Source organism: Sycon ciliatum, chromosome 13 (assembly GCF_964019385.1).
Source record: "Sycon ciliatum chromosome 13, ocSycCili1.1, whole genome shotgun sequence".
In the NCBI taxonomy this organism is placed as follows: domain Eukaryota; kingdom Metazoa; phylum Porifera; class Calcarea; order Leucosolenida; family Sycettidae; genus Sycon; species Sycon ciliatum.
The window spans coordinates 601,383-626,957 of NC_088655.1; the positions used below are offsets into that span (position 1 = coordinate 601,383).

The window sequence follows — 25,575 nt, forward strand, 5'->3', positions numbered from 1 at the left end:
CTGACTCCCTTGATCGGCATGCAGCAACAATGTACGAACCATACTTCACTGAAAAGTGCTGGTGTTAACCCTGAAAATCCACCATGCCATTCGAATCTTAGATCTAGGCTAAGCAGTCTGAATAAGTAAAGTGAAATAAGCTTTGGTCTAGGGTAAGTAGTCTGCAGAAGAAATCTGAAGCTGCTATCCTACAGTACACTGCACGAAAGGAAACTCCGAGATGTCATGCCGGCTCATTCTCAATTGGTGCTGTCATCTATTTACCAGTATACATGCCCATGACGTCCTTTACTTCAGCTTTTAGTGCTTTTACAAACTTGGGTTTGTGTGTGTGGGGGGGGGGGGGGGGGTGCTGCCCCTGACCAAGCAGGAGGCTACCCCACACATTGACGTGGTGTAGTCCTAATATGGACTCCACATTCATCATAACGTGTGATGTACTATAATTGCCTTACATTGCTGGTGTGGTAATATCCATGTCACACCGCAATCACACTTTGCCACTTGATAACGACATACTGGTTAAACATTGCCAGCCTGATTGTGGCAAATGACAATGTGCCAACGTCATAAATAGATTGGCCATGTGCTCAGTTTTCAGAATCGTCACTGACAGCCATGTCTTTCTTCATGACAGGTGAAAAAAGGAATGTCTACCGTACTCGCACGAATAGTGCCCGGTCTGGAATAGAGCCCCTGTCCGGAATAGAGCCCTGTCTCGAATCTCGTGGCTTCGTAGTTTGATCCGAATAGTCAAAGTGACAGGTCGCACAGTAAATGTGACTAGCCCATGAACATTCCCAATGAACTGCTCACATCACAGCATCCAGTACTCTGCACTGACAATACCAGACTATAACCTGGACTGATGTGGCCTAGGACCGCAAAGTGGAATGCTTTGAAACCTAAGATCCCGTGCTACGTGCAATCATGATTAGTGTCTTGATTTGCTGACCCCAGAACACGCTCAGAACAGGCTCAGAACAGGCTCAGAACAGACTCAGAACAGGCCCGGTGCATCAATACAATAAACACTAGACTGCAGAAACCAGCCCTGTCTCGAGTGTGACTACTAAAGGCAGTCGGGCGGGAGAGAAATTCACATCATTTTCAGGGTTTGCGGCACTGGTACAACTTGCGCGTAGCATCGCCGTTGGAGGGAGTCCGGCAGGAGGGGGTCCAGCAGGAGGGGGTCCGGCAGGAGGGGGTCCGGCAGGAGGGGGTCCAGCAGGAGGGGGTCCGGCAGGAGGGGGTGCAGCAGGAGGGGGTCCGGCTGGAGGGGGTCCAGCAGGAGGGGTCCAGCAGGAGGGGTCTGGCAGGAGGGGGTCCGGCAGGAGGGGGTCCAGCAGAAGGGGGTCTGGCAGGAGGTGGCCCGGCAGGAGGGGGTTCTGCAGGAGGTGGTCCGGCAGGAGGGGGTCTGGCAGGAGGGGTCCAGCAGGAGGGGGTCCAGCAGGAGGGGGTCCAGCAGGAGGGGGTCCGGCAGGAGGGGGTCCAGGGTTCACCCTGTGAGCATTTTGAAATTAGGGTGCAAAATCCTGCATTCTGGGCATTTTTGGCCGTGGTCGGGCGAAAAAGTGGTCCGGCCGGACGGGCTACTATGCCCCTGTACTGTACTGTACCTGGCTCCAGACCTGCTCCAGACCTGCTCCAGACCTGCTCCAGACCTGCAATTCACTTTATGCTCTCTATGCCTTTTTCCCTATTGACCACAGGCACCTGGACCACACACACTCATGCAATACTTCACTTTTTCATTCCAGATACTGCTGCATCTAATTCATTATGAAGCCGAGACCTCAGGTCGGCTGAGTGCACTAGGTTTCACCACCCTTTTGCTTTTCAATTCTAACCAGACTGGAACCCATGGGCACCCGTAGAAAAAATCTAGAACGTTCTACATTCAACTGAAGCCTGATGCATTCAACTGAAGCCTGACGTCCTGTCCCTTGGTGTAAACATGTGATATGGTGAGTACCAACCTTGCACACTATGGTAAGGGATGTCAACGCGTGAACTGCGCAGCCAGTTTGTGCAGGTGAGATTTTCGATCCCAAACGCGTCCAATGCAGGAACCGTAAAAAGAACATTTTTCGAAATAAATCAAGTTGAAAAAGACAGTAGAAATGGCTGAATGTTGCGTCCAGGAAAGCACATTCCATGGCAATCTTCAAGCTACCTATCTCCTAGACACTCTCTCAGAGGAACTCTGGAGTGTCAAAGAGCACAATATTTCACTCTTGGACGCAGCGTGAACACCTCCTCTGCTGAGAGCGATGTCTTCTCTCTGAATGATAATGGCGGCGATGTTCGCGATGGCTGATGCACTGAGAATCGAAGTTAGGACAATCTAACCGGAGAAAACGTCTGAATTTTTAACTGAATCTTCTCTGAAGTGGGTTCTTGCCGCATGGCAAATTATAGGAAAATCGACCTGGGCGATATCGCCTTGGCCATGCTGTCTTTTGCCTTGGCGGGAATTACCATGTGTTCAAACGACGATGAAGATGACGATTCCGCTAGTGTCGATCGTAACTTTTTCTACTAGTGCCTAAAATCAACCGTCATCATTTTGTAGCTGTGTCCGGGAGCTGCACTCAAAACTCGATGACGCAATGTTGCGCGAACAGCCTGTGAATTGCACGCGCTGAGATCCCTACTATGGTCTACGTTGCCAGCATCAGAGCTACACTATTGTCCATGGGGCGAGCATTGGAATTACAGAGACTACAGTACCCATGCTACTGGCCCAGTGGGTAGGCCTGTCCTTACGACAATGAATCATCCATCTTCACTACTGAGAGCAGGGTCCTGGGACACGTTTTTTTATTTATAGGTGACGGCTTCAAACTTTTTCAGGAGTGTCTGAGGTGGGGGAGAACTATACTGATCCTTGCGAATACCAACTTTGAAACACGTTCATCTTCGAACAATTCATTGCAGGAATGGTTAGGACTCGTGGCTGGTATGGCATCACCTCTAACCAATGACTACGTCTCACCTAGCAAGGCCTAACTACTGACAACCAGTGACACCACAGAGTGGAGTGCATCGAAAACATTATGCCGGGCTCTGTAGTATCTTACCTGCTGTCCTGCCGTCCCCTTCCTCGAATATTTCCGCACCGGTATCAAACACTAGCTGCTAACGCTAAACCATGACAAAACTAATGTTCTGCCTCACCGCCCACCGTAACGGTCAAGCCGCAGAGCTCCTGAGAGCCGCAATTCCTGAATCAGGACTCACGCTCCGCCAAGTTAGTTGCTGATGGAAATATTTCCAATGAGGAGCATCAAACTCGATAATAGTCGTCGACACCTCTACTTGCTCAAGCAATATTCGACCAACATTAGCAAACCGTGGCACATGTCACAGCGATAGCGCGAGAACAGAATCAACAGTTACAGTAACTGTGTTATCAGTGCGAGTTGCTTGAAATGGCGTGGCAGCTTGCAAAGAGAGGGTGCAAGCCTACTAGTACTAGACCTACTATGAAATCACATGCAGCCATGTAGGTGTGCTGCAGTGCACAGTTTCAACATAGGGCATGATAGGCTAGCACCGCACCGGTGCACGAGTCTAGTGCTAGTGGCATGCTAGCTAGCGCTGGTAGGTTACCATGGTTACTGTTCGCGGTCATGCTGCAGCGCTGGTACTGTGGTAGTGCAAGTGACACCAAAATTTGGCTGACCATGCATCATGTGCATGCTGACAAGCAACTGAAGCCAGCAGTGAAGGTCTCACTAGCTTCACCTTGCAAGCGAACAGTCAGCATGGTCAGTGTTTCCAGACTGCAGCGGTCATCAGATCATTATCACTCTAGTACATGTAGTACTGTAGTAATACTAATAGCATTGACTTCCATAGATTTTTGCCATACCTAAGCAATATTCCTGCACATTTCACTCCCTAGGGTTGTATTGACTGCTTATATTTTACTCCTTTTTAGCGATTGAACACATGCTTTGGCTAGTCGTGATAAACCTAATATTGACTTCGTGCTCGATCAGTATAGCTATAGGAAATTAAAACCTCGTAAAAGACCTCGGATTCGCCTCGGTCTTTTACTCGGTTGTTATTTCCTACATTGACCAAGTACTCAGTCAATCTTAGATACGTATCAGTGTGATCTTCATCTGTGATCCCGGCCTGGCGTAGGCACGATACCTGTGTGGTGCTGATCTTGCCAGTTACCTGACAAACGAACGAAACACTGACTGTCCGCACAGATAGACCATCATAGTATTGTGAGCAGGATGATGGTATAAAATCTCTTACTAGTCTTAGCAGAAAAGCTGTGCACGGATCGTACATATAAATGATATAATAACGTTACGGCTATGTTCACACAGCATGGATAGGATGGACAAGTCATTGGTACAGTCTGTGAGTGTGGAGTGCTTAGCCTTCAGGGAGTCGTGAAAACCCGACTCCCTGGTTTAGGGCATACAGACTCAGTAGGTCATGGCAGATACTAGTACCTGGATACTGCACTGACCGTCTGTACAATCATAGTCCTGTTGTTGACACTTCGCATTTCTTACATGTGTGCCAAGTGTCAACCTATCAGGTATCAATTTTGAACCTCCCATTTGATTGTTGAATTGTGAATAGAAGGCGTGAACTAGAGGATGGACTAGTCTAGAGTGCTACAGACAGTAATGCTGCTAGCTCGCACTTGTCTCAGGACACGCTTCCCTGGAAAACTGTCAACAGCAGCGGCAGGCCATGTGTCTAAAACCAGTCTGTCAAGGCATGCCGCATAGCAAGAAGAGTGTCCGTCGTTCAGACTGCTGGCAGTACTGGCAGTACCGGCATGTCTACCTACCAGGGAGTCGTATAGACCTCTATACGACTCCCTGCTACCTACCGCACAGCTTGACTCATGCAGCTGTATCAGCAATGTCTCAATGGCATTACCAGATTACATAATACACAACATGACAATAATATCCTCTAAGAAAACGTACTAGTACTACGTAGTAGTGCTGCATGACCGGTTGTAAGCGTAATGATCCACTAGTAGTAGTACTACAACTACAGTACAAGACTTAGTCATGTACGAGCACATGAAAACTCACACAAAAGACAAGAGGTCCAGGGTACGCGGTGACTACGGACCAGTCTACGGTCCCACACTACCCTTTCGCAGTACCCTCCGTTGTTTCTTGTACAGTTGTTGTCTGCACTACATAATAACAGCGGTAATGAATGGAAGTGCGCAGTCTCGCCAGACCTGGAGCTGGGATAGAGATCTGCGATACTTTCTGCAAGTACCGGTATATGTGGAGCTCTAAGTCTAACCCGCAGAGGAAGAAGTCAACACAAAGACCAGAAGAAGCTATAGTCTGTAAAACGTCTGATTGCAGTCTAAACACTTTGAACATGTTTAAAAGATCACACGCTCTATCTCGGTGCAAACAGTTCTAATCTTGCAAATCTAGCGTTACCTCCTCTCATCATCTCGATCAAGTCGTGGATGTCCACACGTGTCGATGGGTGTCGTTATCCTATCTTCCGCGTGTGTTTACCCGGTATTTGACTGATTACTGAACAAGGTGAATGATTATGTGGAGTGACATCTTCAACCATTATCCAGTTCCAGCTAGCTAGCTTGCTAGCACCCCGAAATATCAGTACAACTGTTACATTCAGGCATTCATGTACCACTGTCTTATTGTCTTACTTCAACAATGCAACAGTACTGGTACATGGTACCAGGTATTTGTCTTCGAATTTTAGCTGCTTTTTAGTTGCGCTATGGTATAATAATGATCTACTTCGCTCGTAGTGATTGCGATTAGTGATTGCCTGTAAATATGCGTTAACTTTGGATACTTCTATTCATCATTCTGGAGAATCATGGAATTTCAATAACGTTCTTTGAGGTATTGTCTAGTAATAATGTTACAGTACTAGTACTCTTACATGGCTTGTAGTGATGTAGGGAACCAGGACTCGCAATTCTTACTGCTATGAGTCCTCCTTCGTCATGAGGACCATACAAATTTATAAGCGATTTGATAACAGACGCCCAATTTCGAAACTTTTATGCACAAAGTGATCACAGATTTTATTTGGTATAGAATAATAGATGCTGGCCTAACGGTTTTTTGAAACCAGAGATCTGCTCTTTTGAAACGCACTATTATACTAGACTGGTAGTACTAGTAGTAGTTTTACAGCCATGCCTTACAGCCATGCCTTACAGCCATGCCTTACAGCCATGCCTTACAGCCATGCCTTACAGTCATGCCATGGCTTTCATTCCGTGCAAGATTTCGTTTGCTCTGCTGCGTTCCTGCGTTGCTTGTTGGCATGGCTCTCGTGTTAGGCAACGTGCTGCTTCTAATGAGGTGTCGCACACTCTGGCAGTGTCGGAAGCCCACATCTCGCTAGATTAGTTGCCATTTCTCGCTTCCCTCCTGTACGTTTGTTGCTCATCGTGTTCTTGTTTCTATTCACAATGATTTGTTTCGTCCTATTTTCTTTTTAAAACATATTTTTGGGAACCCAGCCCCATGCTGTGTTATCAGTCGTGTTGACTAGAGCAGTCTACTAGTCTGGATTTGCCACTCCATATACACCATGTACACAGTGACACCATGTACACAGTGACACCATGAATCAGTTATCATGTACATGTACATACATGTACGAGCTGCAAAACCTCTACATCCATACCCACTTACACAAACATACGCATACAAACACACACACACACACACACACAAACGCATACAGACACACACTGTCTTGTACTTGCTCGCTGCCAACACTGGTCACGTGGGTCTCTCCGGGAGATGGGAAGAGAGATTCCAAAGGTATCTTGGAAAGATGACTCAATTGGCTATTGAACCGCCCAACGGCCGAAACCCTCCGAAATCCCTAATCTATGGGTGGACTGGGGAAATGATCCCATTTATGGGCTCACCATACCTCAGTAAGTGGGTGAGGACAATGTGCAGAAAAGGATTGACTGCATCAGAGTATTCGTCCCAGGATCCAACTGCATTCACCCCTATCCCCAGTGAAGGTAATACTTGCTACTGTACTAGTCGTGCGGGTGGCTAAATCAAAGTTGACCAGATACATGACTGTACATGTACATGAATAATACAAATACTGTTGAAAGTACATGTATGTGTATGTGAACCCTGAAACCAACAAAGATGGAAGGCACAACATTACACCTGCAAACAGAAGTGCCCGTTGAATGTTGGCAACATACCCAACATACCCAACATACCCAACATACCCAACATACCCAACATACCAAACACCATCTGACATACATGTAAGTGTACCCACCAACCAAACTAGCTGGCAAACACACACACACGCACACACCGCACACACACACACACACACACACACAGACACACAGACACGCGCTCACACACGCACCACAAACACGCACATACAAATGTAGAATTATGCACATGTACCACACACCGGTACACTCAATCTGCGGACGGAACTGTTTCGTCGTGTTGCGAAAGCTGCGATTTCTTCCAAAGCAACAAAAAGTTGCGAGAAAAGTGGCGAGCATCTTTGGAAAAGGGCTACGAGTCCTTATCCAGTTTCATTTGACTGGAATAAAATTCTTTGGGCCTGCTTTTTGCTGGTCTTCATCAGAGTGGGCGCCACGACAACGTTTACTACCAAGTCATGAAGCTTGTTTCGTCAAGAACGCAAAGAAAATGGACCTGACACGCATGATTGTATGCATACGGTACTCACTTGTGTCGGTGCACTATCGCCCAGCACGAAACTGGAAGCAGAAGAGAGGAAGCGAACGCACGTGCTTGATCATGGAACACACTGGTTGCCATGGAGTGTTCAAATAATACGGCCCGCACGTACGTAGATCTACGTACGCGCACTCCATGACTGACTACAATGAGTTACGTAGTACACATGGTAGAGTGCAGATGTCAAAACACGAGAGAGGTGGCATCTATGCCTCGTACATGCAGTATTAGTATTACTACATGTAGATCTACATGACTTGTACATGTAGTAGTAAGTACACATGTAGTAGCCTGTTTCGCGATCCGATCGTTTCACATCCAAACTGATTTTTTGATTGACAGGCTAGTACTGTGCCTACCTCCCAACGACGTAAAATGTTCCCGGCCAAGCCTGGTGTTATCGTGAAGTAAATGTTTTGAAATATTTGCTACTACTAGTACATTGTAGTCACACTCTTATTGAAGAATTATAATACTCGCAAAGAACACGATTCGTTCAGCATTCAACTACTTTCAAGCTCATCCTTTGCCCTGTTCGCAGGCGCAGTCGTGCTAGCTGCGGGGTAGTTCTAAACGGTTCAGGGATTTGGGTCAGCACTGGATCCAAAAACGCTGACCTGGAGAGCCTATTTAGGAGACGTCGTCATATCGATCTTTTGAAGAAGGCTAATCGACGCGACGCTAGCGTGCTGCGTTCAGCGTAGCCTTGCCGCTCCCTGCTACACTACAGACTCAGTACGTGACAGCAGTGTACATTGGTGTACGTGCCAACCTAGGCTGGAGCCAGTGGAGGTGATTTAGAAGCAAGTGCTAGCAATAGCGCTGTTCTTCTTTGAATAGGACTTCCTGCCGCTGCACATAACAACAGTACACTACTATTCTACTCTCTGATAGTTAGCTGTCCTGCGTGGACTTGGGCGCTAAAATTGTGTCTAGCCGTGTTCGACTTCTTTCAGTTCAACGACAAAATAATCTGGTGCTGTCATTAGCGCGGCGCTGAGCGGAGAGAGAATAGTCAGTGCTACAAATCACGCTAGCTGCGAGTGCTTGGACGAGCGAAGTGTCAACACACAGCCGCTAGGGATATTTCTGAGCGAGTTTGCGCTGAGTGAGGCGGACATGAGGAGAGAGCTGTAGATGATAGCGGTAAGTGAAAACAGGGTGCATGCATGTGTGAAGCAGAGAGTGAGGCCTGAGGGCGTACGTTCCCAACACTGGAACATGCAGACGTTGCAAGTCCAATGATGTAGTTTGTTGGTGATAAATTTGTCAGTTTGCAATAGTGTTATATCAAGGTGAAAGCTAGATGTGAAGCCAAACTCAATAATTATATATTTTTGTGGACGGTGTACATTTTTGTAAACAAGACAGTGTGAAAATTAATTTATTTCACAAAAATAATAACGAGCAAGCACAAACTAGAATCTGAGTCACACCTCGTTGTGTACATGTATGTGAGTGTGCAAAGGTTGTACTTGTAGCCGGCTCTTCTGAGTGTTCAATTCAAGGTGTCGAGCCATATTGATGGGCAATTATTTATTTAGCTTGGCAGTTAGGCAGTGTGCGTCATGTCCCCTTGGCAACCAGTAAAACATCAGCAATCAAAACTAATCTACTAGTAGTGAGCTCACATGCTTTTTTTCATGTTTACAGCTTTCTAAGCGGTGTTTTGAAACCTATGAGATAATATAAAGTAGCAACCGAAATCTGAAGTGGATATCTTGAAAAACAACAGAGTTATGGTGATTTGAAGTGTCGCGTCAATTTCATCATACCAGCATATACATTGCATGGTACCAAAGGCTTCTTCCGACCAGCCTTAGCAACACATAGCAACCAATGAACTTCACCAGAATGTCTTGAAACTCCACGTAAGGAGTAAACACAGTCTGTAGGATACCAAATGAAAATTAATTTTCAAATTCAGTTAGGGGCCATCCGCAAGTACTGATATTTATTACCGTACCCAGCTAGCATTCCACCTTGCCTTGGATTGTAGCTTGTGCTCGGCTTGATGGCGCTTATCTTCCCTCTTTGGAATTATCGCTAATATCCATGAATCTTCCAAGTTGGAAGGCCATTGGTTAGGCCGCGGTCACACCAAACAAGCCGTTTTCGGCTTGCGCTGGAAGTGGCTTGTGCTGAATGAAGCGGTTGGTCACATCGCTTGATCCGCTGAATATTTTTGCGTGCTGGAGAGGTTTTTTCTTCATGTCCATTTTTTGAATTTGATTTTTTGAATTTTTAAATTAATTTTATTTTCTGTTGAACATGTACGTGGCAATCAGCAGAGTTTTTGGTACTGGGAGCTTCATTGGAACCAGGGTGCTTGTTTGAAAGCTAGATGAAGGGAGGTTTGAGCTTGTAGCGCAGCAATGGATCCTGAAACTGGACTCTGTGCCGTTGTCTGCATCTTGCTCAGTGCCGATATCATGGTGCGCATGCTTCTATCGCACAATAATCTCTCTTGTCTGATGCTGCCGAAACAAATCATATCTCGTAGAAAGTGCACAAGGAAAGATGAGGACAATAACAGACAGCAGGCAATGAGAGAAGTTGGACCAACAACGAAAGCCCGAATATTTCAGAACACGGGGGTGATAACAAGCTTCAATACTGAACCAAGTGCTCTGGCACCTGCACAGAGCTCGTCTACGTACAGATCGGCCTTCACAGCTTTCAATAACAGATTGGCCTAGCCATGGATATCCCGGAGGAAGTGTAGAAGGGTCTCTCGCAAATAGTACACTCCGGCTCCGTTGTAGGAGCAAACATAGCTGCGGTTACCACGTAGCTCGGCAAGTTGGACAGGAATGCCAGTCTCCTCCAATTAATCATTGAAGTCAGCCATGCAGCCGGCCTGTTCGTTGCCATGCTTTTCACAGGCATTGGCAGTAGTGCGAAGCATGCGGATCACTCTCGTGTCAAACACCCGTTGCAGCTCTGTGGCCCCGAATGCCTTGACTTCGAAATGGACTTCTTCCCACCTCCTCAGGCACTCTTCGGCTTGGTCCGCTAATCCGACTAAGTTATATAGTGGAGTCCACAGATATAGTTTTTCATCGTTGTGAACTTGCTTTGCTGCTCCGATGTAAAATTCTTCCCATCCACCAACAACACTTGGCAATACTTCAGCACTGTGCAGACCTAGCTTGGAAACACTGCTATGGTCAACTGGTACAGGGCGCATACTTCACTAATGCCGTATTGGCATTGGATTTCATTGAGCAGCATTTTACTGCAAGTAGTATTGTGTGTTTGATATACGTTATGTGTGTGTCCGTGTGTGTGTGTGTCTCTGTGTATGTCCGTGTATGTGTGTGCATATGTGGGTATGCCCGTGGGTGTGTATGTGTGTGTATGCGTACGTGCATACTTCTGTCTTCTCCTGTTCTACATTGGGACAGGTGTCTAGGATCAGTCATTGGGATGTCCCTGCGTGACAGTAGTTTCCTGGACCGTACTAAGTCACCGCTGCACGTACATGTAGCTGAAAGCACACCCGTACATGTACACGTCAAGAAGAGAGGCAGGTCGTCTAATGCATCGACAGCAAAGGTCAGTTACACGTATATTCGATTGGGGGGAGGGGGTATACTTGTATGGGGGGATATTCGGATGGGGGGGGGGGTATACTTGTATGGGGGGATATTCGGATGGAGGGGGGGGGGGGGGGTATACTTGGATCGGGGGGGGGGGGGGGGGGGTATACTCGGATTGACAGTACTGTAATGAAGAGCAAACATTGCTTTTCTGCTTCTTCTTCTCGTTAGTTGTGGTGGCGGTGTTGGTATTTCATTTCACGTGACCCCAACTAAGTTATGATTTTTCTACGTGGATGGTACGAAATACAGTGTTTAAATACAGTGTATTATTATGCATGCAAATTGACTTACAAAAGCATGCGACTCTCTCCCCAATCCATAATCCTATGACAGTCATATTGTCGGGATGCAGGCAACATCATTGTGTGTGTAAAGAGGAACACAACACATGGCACTTTCCCAGCTATAGGTTAGCAGCACTTAGAGTATGAATGCATGTGTGGTGTACTATTGCCTGTGATCTACTGATCTACTGATGATCGTGTCAAGTAGTTGGTGATATTCATCGCAACTCCTTGCAGAGCAAAGAAAGGTGGATCCAGTCGTGTAGTGCAATGCTGACAGACATCCTCTCCATGTCGTCTTGTATGATGACATTGCCAAACCATCTAATCGTATCATGTTAGCACAGCATGTACTTGTATGCATGTGTAGCACCAAAATCACAACAGTTCTCGGCTATAGTGATATCGACGCTGTATGTATAACAGCTGTGGTGTGCAAAGACGTGCTTATTCTAGTGCTGAGAGCCATGGAATAGAGGTGAATGTGTTAGCATGTCAACTTGGTGATTATAATTGTATACTTGCAGTGAGTAGTGGCACGTTATTCAAAGCAACGCAATGGCCCCATGGACTGTGTTTGTTAATGTTTTCTAACTTGATTATTCCAGTCTTTGAGATCGTCCTCCGCAATGTCATCGTCATATCAGAGACCAACCGCATCTAGCAGTCAGAAACTTAGAACTTCTAAGCCTGCTCAACCAACATGGATACCTCCACCTGGGAAGTCAGCCACTGGAAGTCTATCTTGGCAGGTAAAGCAGTGTAGAAGTCTGGACAATCTAAAACTGAGCCTTTAGATACGAAAAAGCTGGCTTGTGTGGTTTTGTTCAGTGTTGTGAAAAGCGCATCTGAAAATTGGCTGTACTGTATTGAGAGGTATAAACACAGGTTTTCGAACATCCGTAACTCTGTGATAGATGATGAGTTTGATTAAGGTGTTCTGTAAATTGCTCTTCATGACTAGAGCAATGTCAGTAGTGGTATAGAGATAGTCATGACTAGAGCAATGTCAGTAGTGGTATAGAGATAGTCATGACTAGAGCAATGTCAGTAGTGGTATAGAGATAGTCAACTAGAGCAATGTCAGTAGTGCTATAGAGATAGTCATGACTAGAGCAATGTCAGTAGTGCTATAGAGATAGTCAAAGCGATTCAAAGATGACACGTAAACCACCTTTTTAGATCTAGAGGCTCTGCTATAACAGTTAATGTCATTGGATTATTCTGCTAGTCGCCCATGCATTGTGCTGCACTACTTGCCCATGCATTGTGCTGCACTAGTCGCCCATGCATTGTGCTGCACTTGTAACAGTATGTGAAGAGGCTTTCAACAAGAATTTTAGGTTTTTAGGAAGGCAAAGGAGTCATTTGATAAGAACTGTGCACACTCTGTTGTGGGTAGTATGATGGAAGTGGTGTTTCTGCTGCTGCTCGCTATCTTGTGCAGTTAGAAGTGATACTGTACCTTTCCGTTATTCGTTCTGTTGTTTCTACGGCTGTTGCCACCCTCGATGCTGTCCTTGCTGGTCATGCTGCCACTGTTCCTAGCACCGCTGTTTCTTGTGCCGTTGCTATCTTATGACATTGCTGGTGCAACGGCAGGCTGTCATGAGTGTTGTGTCGGTGTCTCAATGGTTGCCGTACAGCTGTGCTTGAAATGAGCCTTGCTTCTCGTAGAAAATTTGTTTACTTTCCTCTGCGTAACAACAGCAGCGCTGGCATAATTATTTGAAACTCTACCATGGGTGTACATGCCTGTATAATGTTGCTGTGTGTGCATGTGTGTATGCGGTGTGTGTGTATGTGTGTATGCGGTGTGTGTATGTGTGTATGCGGTGTGTGTGCATGTGTGTATGTGTGTATGCGGTGTGTGTGAATGTAGGGCCCAACTCATCGTCTTGAAGTACACCGACCCCTATCACCTACTAAAGGTCTAGCAGAGACAGCTGGGCATAATGGAACAGTGCTAAGACTCAGTGATCTGTCAGACTCCGATAGTGATGTCGTACGGGTAAGGAATATATCTGTAATGATGTAATAACTTTGCTAGTGTCACTGGCTGTGAGCTGTTGTTCGGTGTTTTCTCCAGGAAAACCTTTGTAAGAAAGGTAGATCACAAGGTTCTACATGCATGTACAGTCAGACCTCGCCTAACCGCACACATTCGTTTTCCACGAAAATATCCGGAGAGGCGAGGGAACCGGATAATCGAACACACATACTTTATGTATGCATGACATATGCTGTAAATCGGTAACCAACGATTTTCTTCCGGGTGGCGAGGGATCCGGATAACAGAGGACCAGATAACGGAGGACCGGATAACAGAGGACCGGATAAGCGAGGTCTGACTGTACCTTCCTCCTGGTTGAAATGGAAACATAATATGTGGGTGGTCTCTGATGTCCATCATTGATGGGTATGACATCACTACTGTCAGGCTTGTACATTACTACCCTTTATGACCTTGTATCTATAAATTGTTTGACCTTGTATCTATAAATTGTTTGACCTTGTATCTCTGTGTGTTTTCTGTATGTTCTCTGTATGTGTGCTGTGTGTGTGTGTACTGTGTATGTTCTGGGTGTATGTCCACTTGTATTGACAGGCATGTGAAAGAAAGATCGACTCACTGATGTCAGAAGTTGGAAGTCTAAAGAATGAGGTAAGTACACCACTCTCTCAACCGTTAACTGAACCAACAGCACCACCGCCACCACCAACAGCAGCAGCAGCAGCAGCAGCAGGATGGTGCACTGCTTTTCAGCAGCAGTAGGATGGTGCACTGCTTATCAGCAGCAGTAGGATGGTGCACTGCTTATCCACAAGAGTGCATACTTGATGGCAATCCCACATGCACAACCTTGTGCACCCTAGCATTTGTAAATGACCGCATGGTGTGCTGATGGATTGTTGTGTAGAGATTGAGTTGAGTTTCTCACACACTCGTCTCGGTGTGCTACTGTTGCTGCTGCTGCTGCTGCTGCTGTAATCAATGATCGACTGAAGTGGTTGTTGAACAGTCAAACACACAAGATTGTCGGTTGAACTTACAGTTGGACATCGATTATCCGACCATTCAATTATCCTGAATGGCTTTTCGAACCGCGCATGCATCAGGCCCACATTTTCGTACGGAGCTTGCACGAAAAGGTAGTTTCTGCAGCGCTCACTCACTGCCTGTACCACTGTGTACAGGCTGCACAGTCAAACACTTACAAAACTTACAAAAAACTAACGTGAACACGAGTGTTGTTGCGGGTACTGTGATATACCAAACACAGGCATCGGCCTGTCGTGAGATTTTCCTTATCCGGAATATTTCGTCACCCGAACACTTTCCCAGGGCCCGCTGCCCAGAGGTGGTGGTGGTCGGATAATCAACGTTCTACTGTACTGACTTAACTTACCTTTTTCGTCACCCTGTTCTCTCTTTGCACATTTGCGGTGTTGTCTGCGCTCAGTATCCGCTTACTCTGATGAATCTCACTCTGCTCTGCGTATCCATCTGTTGCTGCTGCTGCTGTTGCTGCTGCTGCTGGTGCTGCTGATGATGATGATGATGATGACAATGATGATGATGATCATCATGATGTGTGTCTGTGTGTTTAGGTTGATCTACAGCGGTCTTTGAAGCATGCACAGAGGACAGAAGAACAGTTGGACAGATCAAGAAGACACTTAGCGGAGAAAGAGACAGCATTGCAGGTTAGAGCACTGCAACATACTCTATGCTAATTGCTTCTTACAACATACTCTAGGTTGATCGCTTCTCATCTATACAACAGATTGGCGAATAGGTCACTTTTTCCGCTTCATCCAATGGCAATGGGTCGCGCATGATAGGGTTCTCATTCATCAAGGACCAGTACATTGTGCATAAGCTAAGACTGGCTCTATGCCGGCAGTGTATATGAAGCCTCTGTGTAGCTATTCACAATGCATACTACTGGTACAACAGCTACCGGAGAAACAAAACATCACATGGAGAAGGGGAACAATATCTGCACACCATGATGAAAACATTGTTCATTGCTTATCCTAAACTAAACAATAATGTAGAGTATGTACCTATTGGCTAGTTGTTGACGAGGTGTACCTCAGTAAAACGAGCATAGGGACACGGCTCATCCATCTCTGATGCCATTATTACACTGACATTGCCTCTCTCTCTCTCCCTCCCTCTCCCTCCCTCCCTCTCTCTCTCTCTCTCTCTCTCTCTCTCTCTCTCTCTCTCTCTCTCTCTCTCTCTCTCTCTCTCTCTCTCTCTCTCTCTCTCTCTCTTGTTTTGTCTATGTACGTGTGTGTGTGTGTGTGTGTTTGTCTGTGTTTGTGCGGTTGTGTATTTCCATTCTCCCAGGTGGCTAGAGAGGAATTACTAGATGCAACTCTGGAGTCAGCTCGACTGCGGCGGTCAATGAATGGATTAGAAGTATCGGCACATAGACACAAGTGAGCATTGCAACTTTGTCTCCTCCCCCCCCCCCCCTCCTCTCTCTCTCTCTCTGTTTCTCTCTCTCTCTCTCTCTCTCTCTCTCTCTCTCTTTCACTCTCTTTCACTCTCTTTCACTCTCTCTCTCTCTCTCTCTCTCTCTCTCTCTCTCTCTCTCTCTCTCTCTCTCTCTCTCTCTCTCTCTCTCTCTCTCTCTCTCTCTCTCTCTCTCTCTCTCTCTCTCTCTCTCTCTCTCTCTCTCTCTCTCTCTCTCTCTCTCTCTCTCTCTCTCTCTCTCTCTCTCTCTCTCTCTCTCTCTTTCACTCTCTGTGCTATGGGGCCTGATGTTTTGTTCAGAGACCCTTCAGTAGCTGGCCTGTAGATAGCAACAGAGAAAGTAGGGGGGTTGCGTTTGAAAAAGTCGAGTCGTGTGGTAACACATAATGCGCAGTAGTGCAATGTAATGTTTTCATCCAGATCATTGTGATGTCCCATATGTCATGGGTACTTCCCTGGCACTGTATTTGTTCCGAAGACATGGAGAGTTGGATTCTAGAGTCAATAGAAACGCGTTGCAAGCGACATGGACTGATGTAGCCTGGTGTGATTCAGTGCATTATTGTGTTCTAAGTGGAGACTCTGTCATTGTACCTGGCTATAGTGTGTGAGTGTGAGTGCATGGACTGTACCTGGCTATAGTGTGTGAGTGTGAGTGTGAGTGCATGGACGAAATAATATCATATTCCTATTTTGTATTTGCTTGAACTGGAAAGAGCACTCAATGCATGTGTACTCTGCAAATCAAACCAGAAATGTGCCCTCTGGTAGCTATCGGGCAGATATTCTGCAGATCTTTGAGAAATAAAACATAGCTGTTACTCCTGGAGATACTGACTACCAACTGCTGCTTCCTGATTCTGGTGGGTGCCATGTGTGAAGCTGCTCTCCTACAATGTGTATGTGTTGTGTATTGGTGTGAATGATTTCAGACGTGAAGGAGATGAGTTACTGAGAAAGTTACTGGAAGTTGAGTTGGATGGGGCAGCGGCAGCACAGCAAGCCTCCGAACTCAAAAGAACGGTTGCGTTACTTGAAGCTGTGAGTATCCAACCACGGATAGTATTGGGCTTTATCTGACAGGTATAGTTATATACCCATGCTATTTCACAGTAGCCTTATACGCATTAGTCTATTGGCCAGTAAACCATTAGGCAGTGGTCTACTTCCTCCACGTCATTAAAATTGTCGCTTCGCACATCGCAATGTTTGTGACTTGGCTCGTCTTAGTCAGACTGTCGGAATCGCTGTTTTCTGTGTTCGAACATTGCAGCGATCCTTCCTGCGCAATGTCCACTTGTTACTGAAGCCGTGGTGGTCTCGGACTTTGTCGGAGCTCTCTTCCGCACCAAGCAAATTCATCGCGCTCCGCACTTTTCCGCCCAGAGCGCATATCGTTTTTCTGGAGTTCGTGCCGTCCCACATCGTTCGCGTGGGCATTTATCACGACTACAAGCTCGTGTATAAGAATCCTGGTATCTTTCCTGAATGCGAAATGCTGAAGTTGACGAAGGCAAGAACAAAGTGTTCTCAAATTCCTAAAATGCGCTACGTGTGGCGCATATTGTTGCGAATGTAGCAGGTCTGAAAATACCAACAAAATCAGCGAAGCGCTTGCCAAGGAAAGAAGGTGCGGAACTGCTTACCCTACCCCACCGGAAGGCCGTTACAGTGTACTTGAAAAGTGATAGTTTGCCTTCATCGCCTGCCACCTGGAGGCATGGATCGCTTGAAAACCAAGTTTCTTGACTTGAATTTGAATGTCTTGTTCAGCGAATTGTTGAGTGCTGAAGGGTCTGCATCAAACTCTGATCAAGACGTCGACCTTAGCTGCACGTGCAGCGAAGCGGGAGGCCACAAACTAAAGCTTGGTCCGTCGACAATGCTCTGCCTCAATTTCTAGCTGATTTCTTTGCCCTACCAGTGGACGAAATACATTCGAAAAATCGCTCTGGGAAGCGACAATTTTAACGACGCGGAGGAAGTATTACGCAGTAAACCATTACGCAGTACAGTGGTCTAGTACGCAGTGGTCTACTACGCAGTAAACCATTACGCAATGGTCTATTACGCAATGCTCTATTATGCAGTAAACCATTACGCAGTAAACCATTACGCAATGGTCCATTACGCAGTGGTCTATTACGCAATGGTCTATTACGCAATGGTCTATTACGCAGTAAACCAATACGTAATGGTCTATTACGCAGTAAACCATTACGTAATGGTCTATTACGCAGTAAACCATTACGTAATGGTCTATTACGCAGTAAACCATTACGCAATGGTCTATTACGCAGTAAACCATTACGTAATGGTCTATTACGCAGTAAACCATTACGTAATGGTCTATTACGCAGTAAACCATTACGTAATGGTCTATTACGCAGTAAACCATTACGTAATGGTCTATTAGGCCATCATTTTTTATATCTATGTTTCGCGTCAGTTCAACTTCCAGAATCATATGCGAGAGGTGGAAAGAAATAAAAAAGTTGCAAAATAATAAAAAGGATCATCAGATCAGGTGTATAGCACTGTACATACTACAAACCCTATTGACTATTGTCAATAGCTCGTGCATGGTGTACATTCGAAAGAAAAATCGTACATCGAAGCACAAAATCTGGGTTATCAGCAAGAGTAAATTTTCACTTTGGACAGAGGAGGCAACCGTTGGTGCCCATGCTTCGCTGGATTATTGTACTCAGCCTTCAGCAGCGGTGCAAAGAGCTCCGAAACGACGCATCCTCTCAGCTTGAGGCGATCGTTGCGGTCTGGTGTAAGCTCAAAGAATTCTGCTCGCAGATGCAGGACAAACGATCTATCAACGCTGGCCTCGAGGCCAATTCTGAATCCCAGCTTCGCCGTATGCAACCAGTCCACACTGATGACTCGCACGATCGTACACTCACTGTGCATGTTCGATTTTTTTATTTTTTTCCGAAAAAAATTAAAACGTATGCGTGCGGACGACGCGAAACATAGATATAAAAAATGATGGCCTTACGCAGTAAACCATTATGCAGTGGTCTATTACGCAGAAGTCTAGTGTTTTTGGTGTGTCTTTCTGTTTTGCTCTATCATTTGTGACAGGACAAACGAGCCAGTGTAGTTATGAACGCGGAGCTGGAGAGGAAGAAAGATGATCTAGTCCGGAGACTCACTGATTTTGACATCAACAACAAATCTCTACGAAGAATGCTACGAACACAACAGAAACGTGAGGTAAGGATATCAGAAAGTTGCAAACATTTTTGCAATTTATTGTAAAACGTTATTGCCGCTTTCCTTTTATCAGTTGACAGTTAGCCATTGACATAGGTGGGGGCATTCTGAACGCACCGTTGCACGTCAATGCTCAGGTTGTGCAAACATTGAACACAAAGTTTGAATTAGGAATCACCTCACAGCTCCCAGGATGATTATCTGGTCATGCAAACAGTCAGATTGGACTAAATTAACAACACCCTTCACAGCACAACACCGTTCACAGCACAACACCCTTCCGAATGGTTTTCATCTATTGGAACATGTACTTGGTCCGCGTCAGCGATATTGTCGCTTATCTTTCAGCTTTGTTTATATGTCGCCAAAGCTCACTCGGCAGCCCATTTCAACCCAATTTTGGTTAATAAGTTAGTTTACTAGTACCTGAAAGGTCTAGCTACAGTTCGAGTGGATTTCGAGAGCGACGGGTGGGTGATTCTGTTTGATACAGCGCCGAATCAAAATAGATTATCTTGTTACGCTGTGCAGGCAAGAGCAGCGCAAGCCACAAGAAAGTAATCGGCTACTCGCGAAATCAGCTCCATTTTGCTGAACGGCCGAGATCGCTCACCTCAGGGATCGCTCGTCAAGCTGAGATCTCAGCTCCCTTACCTCCAACTCAACGCTCGGAGTATCCAGCGCGTCGTGGAGATTTGCAAGTACTGTACGCGTCGTCATCGTCGTTCAAAATAAATCTTGCAAAGAACGGCGTCTGATTTGAACCACACAGGCTGTCGTACTGCCCACGCGAAGTCCTATAGAGAAGGCGACCGTCACGATCGACCTCTGTTTAGAAAATAGCCAGGCAGCGGAGAGGAAGAGAGATGAGCTTGCAAAAGCAAGAGAGTCGAACCCGAGCAAAAATATTTGTCACCAGCGTCGAGAGCAGCGACGAAGAAGACCGATAAAAGTAGGAACCCTTCCTTGGACAATAAATTCCTTACAGCTAGTTGTCATTCTATACCTTACCGTCCATCGTACCAAGTTTTATCACTTCAAGTGCACGCGTTCATGTCCAAAGTCTAAGTTCAAATTGTCGAAAGATAAGCGACAATATTGCTGACGCGGACCAAGTGCAATGTACAGTATCTCTACAGGTCTCTCTAGTACAACCACTCACAACACGAAATCATTATAATACGTATCCACTGTCTGTATTCTACACTCTCTGGTTCTCTATCCACTGGTTGTGTGTTCTGGTGTGCTGGTGATGTACAGGAACTAGCTCTGGAGACGCAATCAAGCATGGAGAGAAGGATTTCCAGCTTGGAGTCCACAGCAATTGTAAGTCTCACATTCCGCACACACTATTTGCCTGTGGTGATAGATGATATCAATATCCAACGGTATGTACTAGGTGATGATGCCAAGACTATTGGTCTGCAGAGCCTGCACTAAACCATCAGCACCACCAACACCACAGCCTGCAGTAAACCATCAGCACCACCACCACCACAGCCCCAAATCGATGTTTCTGTTTCCTTTGCCATACGGGTATAGTAAAAATGGTGTTGGTGTAGGAATCTGCAAGCCCAGTACTAGTACTAGTAGTACTATGCTGGTCTATGGAATGTACAAGCCGAATAGTATGCTGGTTTATGGAAGTTGTGATTTTGTGTCACTTACGCCATGTTGTGCTTTTGGTGTTGTCTTTACATTTCAGGATTTACGATCTCAACTCAGAGATCGTATAGATGAGATAGCCAACCTCAAAGCTAACCTTGACACACAGAAGGTAAAGGAAATCTCATTATTGCGTAGATCTGCACTGTCAAAGTTCTCTATGCCTGTTCTTTCCATCAAGAATCCTTCATCTAACCACTGGTTATGGTTCTACCAAGGCACAGCGTTGTGAAATGAGAATTAGAAGTTGAAGTTTTCTTCAAGCACTTGGTTTGCATGCTAGAGCCAGTTCACGGATGTTTGAAGACTCCGTACTTATAAGCCGCCAAGGTTTACTTATGTCGTTGCTTTGAATTCGGTACTTGTTTTGTGGTATCTGGGTTAGGATCAAGCTGAGGTAATGCGTCAACTACGTGACTCGGCGGAAACAGCCCGTAAACATTTACAAGATGTCATCACCAACAAGGATCAAGATATCAGCCGCAAAACCGGCAGACTCACGGTAAGCATGTTGTGTTAGCTTTGTCTGATAATTATTATCATTATACACATATCCATGGCTGAATTCAATGAAATGAAGTTACTGTGATAGCCATGTCACAAGAATAATGTGTGCTTACCTGACAAGTAATCCCTGAGACCTCAACAAGTAATCCCTCAACCTCGACAAGTAATCCTTCACCCCCCAGACAAGTAATCGCTCAGCCCCCCTCCCCCCCCCCCCCCGACAAGTAATCCCTGAGACCCCAACAAGTAATCCCTCAACCTCGACAAGTAATCCTTCACCCCCCCCCCCCCCCCCCCCAGACAAGTAATCGCTCAGCCCCCCTCCCCCCCCCCCCCCCCGACAAGTAATCCCTGAGACCCCAACAAGTAATCCCTCAACCCCCGACAAGTAATCCTTCACCCCCCCCCCCTCCCCGACAAGTACTCCTTCAGCCCCCCCCCCCCCTGCACCGCCCCCACCACACGTACCTCATCTCCTTCTAATCTGCCAACATAACTTGATGGCGCTTAGGCAATATCACAATCCTATAAATCCGAATATCATGAAACAATTCGTGTTTGTTTTGCGGTTGTGCTGGTGCTGCCGCTGCTCTCGTGCTGTGCTACTATTCTGTTCTTGCAGAGTGTGGAGGCAGATTTAGCACATGAACGCTCGGAGAGTGACTATCTACGCAAGACACTATCAGACACAAAGGTACCAGTCCTACTTTTTGTACTACTTATGCATAGAGCTCTTGTTAGCTTTGTATGTTGCTACCAGTGCTGTAGCAGTGTTGTACCAGTGTTGTACCAGTGTTGTACCGGTGCTGTACCAGTGCTGTACCGGTGCTGTACCAGTGCTGTACCAGTGCTGTACCAGTGTTGAACCAGTGCTGTACCAGTGCTGTGCCAGTGCTGTACCAGTGCTGTACCAGTGCTGTACCAGTGTTGAACCAGTGCTGTAGCAGTGCTGTACCAGTGTTGAACCAGTGCTGTAGCAGTGTTGTACCAGTGTTGTACCAGTGCTGTAGCAGTGTTGTACCAGTGCTGTAGCAGTGTTGTACCAGTGTTGTAGCAGTGCTGTACCAGTGCTGTACCAGTGTTGTACCGGTCGTACTACACTACAGTCAGACCTCTCATAACCGCACACATCCGTTTTCCACAAAAATATCCGGATAGGCGAGGGAACCGGATAATCGAACACACATACTGTATGTATGCATGACATATGCTGTAAATCGGTAACCAACGATTTTCTTCCGGATGGCGAGGGATCCGGATAAAAGAGGACCGGATAAACGAGGTCTGACTGTATCTACCTCCACATACATGTGTGATGATGTGCTGTGCTAGACGACAATGCAATCTTGCCCTAGGTAGAACATGTTGTCATCGACTGTGGGAGTCTGAGCTAGAACAGCTATACACGGTACAGGATAGAGTCAACAAATTTGAGTTGGACTTCAAACCTTGCTTCTGATCTATGGTGAATGTCTGTCTGTGTATGTGCATCTACATGTGTGTTTGTTTCAGGATCGGTTGCAGCAGGAAAAGGACGCTCTGAAGAAAGCTACAAAGTAAGAATAGGTTCTGGATATTTTAGAAATTCAGAGTTTAGTTTTCGAGATCGGCACTCGTTTCATGATGAGTGTTCAGTTGTAGATATTGAGATCAATGAAAATAAGAGAGATTGTACCCTGACGGAGGTGCGGCCCCTACAGCCATGTGCATCCATGCGGTGCGAAGTACTCAGATTTTTATGACTTTTTAGTATACGGAATGCATATGCCACGGGAGATATAATACACCGCGTTACCTGTTGATATGATGTATATACAAGTTATGTTTTTCCGAAAGCTATAAGAACACTGCATCAGATAAAACAACTACACTGAAAAAGAGCGATTATGTATGGAATGCCAATCAAATGAATTTTGACGATTGCAAAAAATGCGGTATTCTGAACATCTCGGTCAACTACTGGTTAGCCTGATGGGGATAATCCGTTTGTTCTACTCTCTGATGCACTCTGCACAATCTACAGGTTTGTCCAGGTGGGCCTGGGAAGTAATTCTGCTTCTTCTTGATGCAGTAGTGCTTCGGATTGCCTTTTCGATGTGTGCAGACGGAATAGGCATAAACACTCTTTGCGCTTTTCCTTCCAGCACCTCGGCAGTATGAGCAACCCCGCCTTTTACCAGTGCTGATAATGCCATGGTGCTTCTTCTCAGACTTGGCCGTGCTGGTCGATGGTCCGGGCTTTCGAAGGGGCACCTTGGTCTTGTCAGTGGGCGCCTTGGTCTTGTCAGTGGGCACCTTGGTCTTGTCAGTGGGCACCTTGGTCTTGTCAGTGGGCACCTTGGTCTTGTCAGTGATGTTAACCTTGGTCTTGTCAGTGATGTTAACCTTGGTCTTGTCAGTGATGTTCACAAGCTGCCGGATAACTGCAAGACGGAAGTCAAGCTGACTGTAATCCTTCGGCATTTTGATGACGCCTGGGTTTTTATCCACCCACTGCTGAATCAGAACCCATGAATTCACCACAGCTACATCCACAAAGTCAAAAAAAGAAAAAAAGTCTTCCAGCCCTTTCGTGTTTCCCGCAGCACCCTGTACGTCGCTACGTGCTGGTCGAACAGGTCCACTCCACCCATAGCGAAATTGTAGTTGTGTATCAATTTTGGCTTCTTCAATTTCAGGAAACACAGCAGAGCTTTGTAGCGAATAAAGGTCGGGATTATATGCCGTGCTCACAGCCCAGGAGAGAGATTAGAGGTGCTCCAGTAGTGAGATGGATGTGGCAGTCGAGCAATACCCATGTAAGTTGTCAGGCCAAGTAGAGCATAAATTTCCGCTGTGTCCGTGGGCTTCCAAGCGCCACGGTCATCTTGATAGGACGGTTTTTCCAGGATGTGGATACCAGCATTATCATTAGTGAACTCCACAATAGCTTGAACAATGCCAAGTGTGACAAAAAGGTGAAAGAAATCCAACTCCTTCACAGGCACAAAACCAGCTGGGAAATGGCAGCCAGGTTCACGGGCAGGACGAAACTCAGGCTGGTCAGGACACTCATCATCACTATCCCAGTCGCCGACATTGTCTTCGCCCTGCACAGGAGCGGTTGCGGCACCTCCGCGTACCAATCTTCCACGTCCACCGCCTGCTGCGCCAACTCCGCCACGAGGAGCACGCGGAGATCGAGTTCGTCCTCTCTGCCGTGTGGGAGCTCTGCTCTCGCGTCGCAGGCGCGCCTCGTCCTCTTCACTTGAATCAGCTGATGTGTGACTCGTGTCAGCTGAGGAGCGTGACAACCCAGCTGAAAGCGGTTCTTCTGAAGCTTCTTCTCCTCCATCATCAGCGCTGCCGTCAGAGACCAAATCTTCAACTGGATGGTCGTAGATGAGAGCATTGTCTAGCTCTGACTCTTCCCTTGACGGCAGGCCACCTGACGACTCGCCATCAGAGTCTTCATCGTGCACGGCGGATCCAGAATGAGAAAACACAGCGGCAAGCGCTTTGTCAACAGATAAATTATTGTGCGCCATTCCGGAAGCTTTCGAACACTTCCTGTGGCCCAGTACAACACAAAATGAAATGTAAACCCGTGCCATGTGTGCACTCAAGCGGAATGCGGATGTGTCAGGCAGACTTGGCCATCGCGGCAGCTTCGCAGCACCAGCGAGTACGCATCCCGCATAGTTCTAAGTACGTCAGTCGAACCGGTCGTTTTCGACCGGTTCATGTATGTGTGAACTCTAAAGGGTTAAAGGGTTAATCAGGCGTCTGTTTCAGGGTTCATCGACTGCACTGCCTTATTTGGTTTGTCCAGATGTGGCCAGCCAAAACTGGAATAATCCCAACAGGTGTCAAACATTTACCATGTTGCCATTTGTTGTATGAACTCTCTGCACATTGATAAGACATGAGGTCTCGTAAACATAATAACTGGGTGGTATACAGGGTACTGGGTAGTATACAGGGTACTGGATGGTATACATGGTACTGGATGGTATACAGGGTGCTGGATTTTATACAGGGTGCTGGATGGTATACTGGGTACTGGA

At 46.4% G+C, this 25,575-nt stretch overlaps 2 protein-coding genes across 3 annotated transcripts in view; one reads left to right on the forward strand and one right to left on the reverse strand.

The window, feature by feature from the left end:
* LOC135830067 (hemicentin-1-like) overlaps positions 1-3,399 on the reverse strand; it is a 42,837-nt gene extending 39,438 nt beyond the window's left edge. The window contains exon 1 of one of the 2 annotated variants that reach the window (XM_065342455.1): positions 3,084-3,399. The gene's annotated coding sequence lies outside the window, so the exon portion shown is untranslated. The remainder of the gene's footprint in view (positions 1-3,083) is intronic. The other variant, XM_065342454.1, reaches the window with a different exon arrangement.
* A 4,844-nt stretch (positions 3,400-8,243) lies between these two features.
* The window catches only part of LOC135830110 (outer dense fiber protein 2-like), a 32,300-nt gene continuing 14,968 nt past the window's right edge, over positions 8,244-25,575 (forward strand). Inside the window, exons 1-14 of the mRNA XM_065342499.1 lie at positions 8,244-8,897; positions 11,159-11,309; positions 12,249-12,392; positions 13,523-13,651; positions 14,249-14,305; positions 15,253-15,348; positions 16,001-16,092; positions 17,062-17,170; positions 19,226-19,357; positions 20,618-20,683; positions 21,063-21,134; positions 21,408-21,524; positions 22,152-22,223; positions 23,042-23,085. Of these exons, the coding sequence (XP_065198571.1) occupies positions 11,181-11,309; positions 12,249-12,392; positions 13,523-13,651; positions 14,249-14,305; positions 15,253-15,348; positions 16,001-16,092; positions 17,062-17,170; positions 19,226-19,357; positions 20,618-20,683; positions 21,063-21,134; positions 21,408-21,524; positions 22,152-22,223; positions 23,042-23,085 (1,259 nt within the window). The 5' untranslated portion in view covers positions 8,244-8,897; positions 11,159-11,180. The remainder of the gene's footprint in view (positions 8,898-11,158; positions 11,310-12,248; positions 12,393-13,522; positions 13,652-14,248; positions 14,306-15,252; positions 15,349-16,000; positions 16,093-17,061; positions 17,171-19,225; positions 19,358-20,617; positions 20,684-21,062; positions 21,135-21,407; positions 21,525-22,151; positions 22,224-23,041; positions 23,086-25,575) is intronic.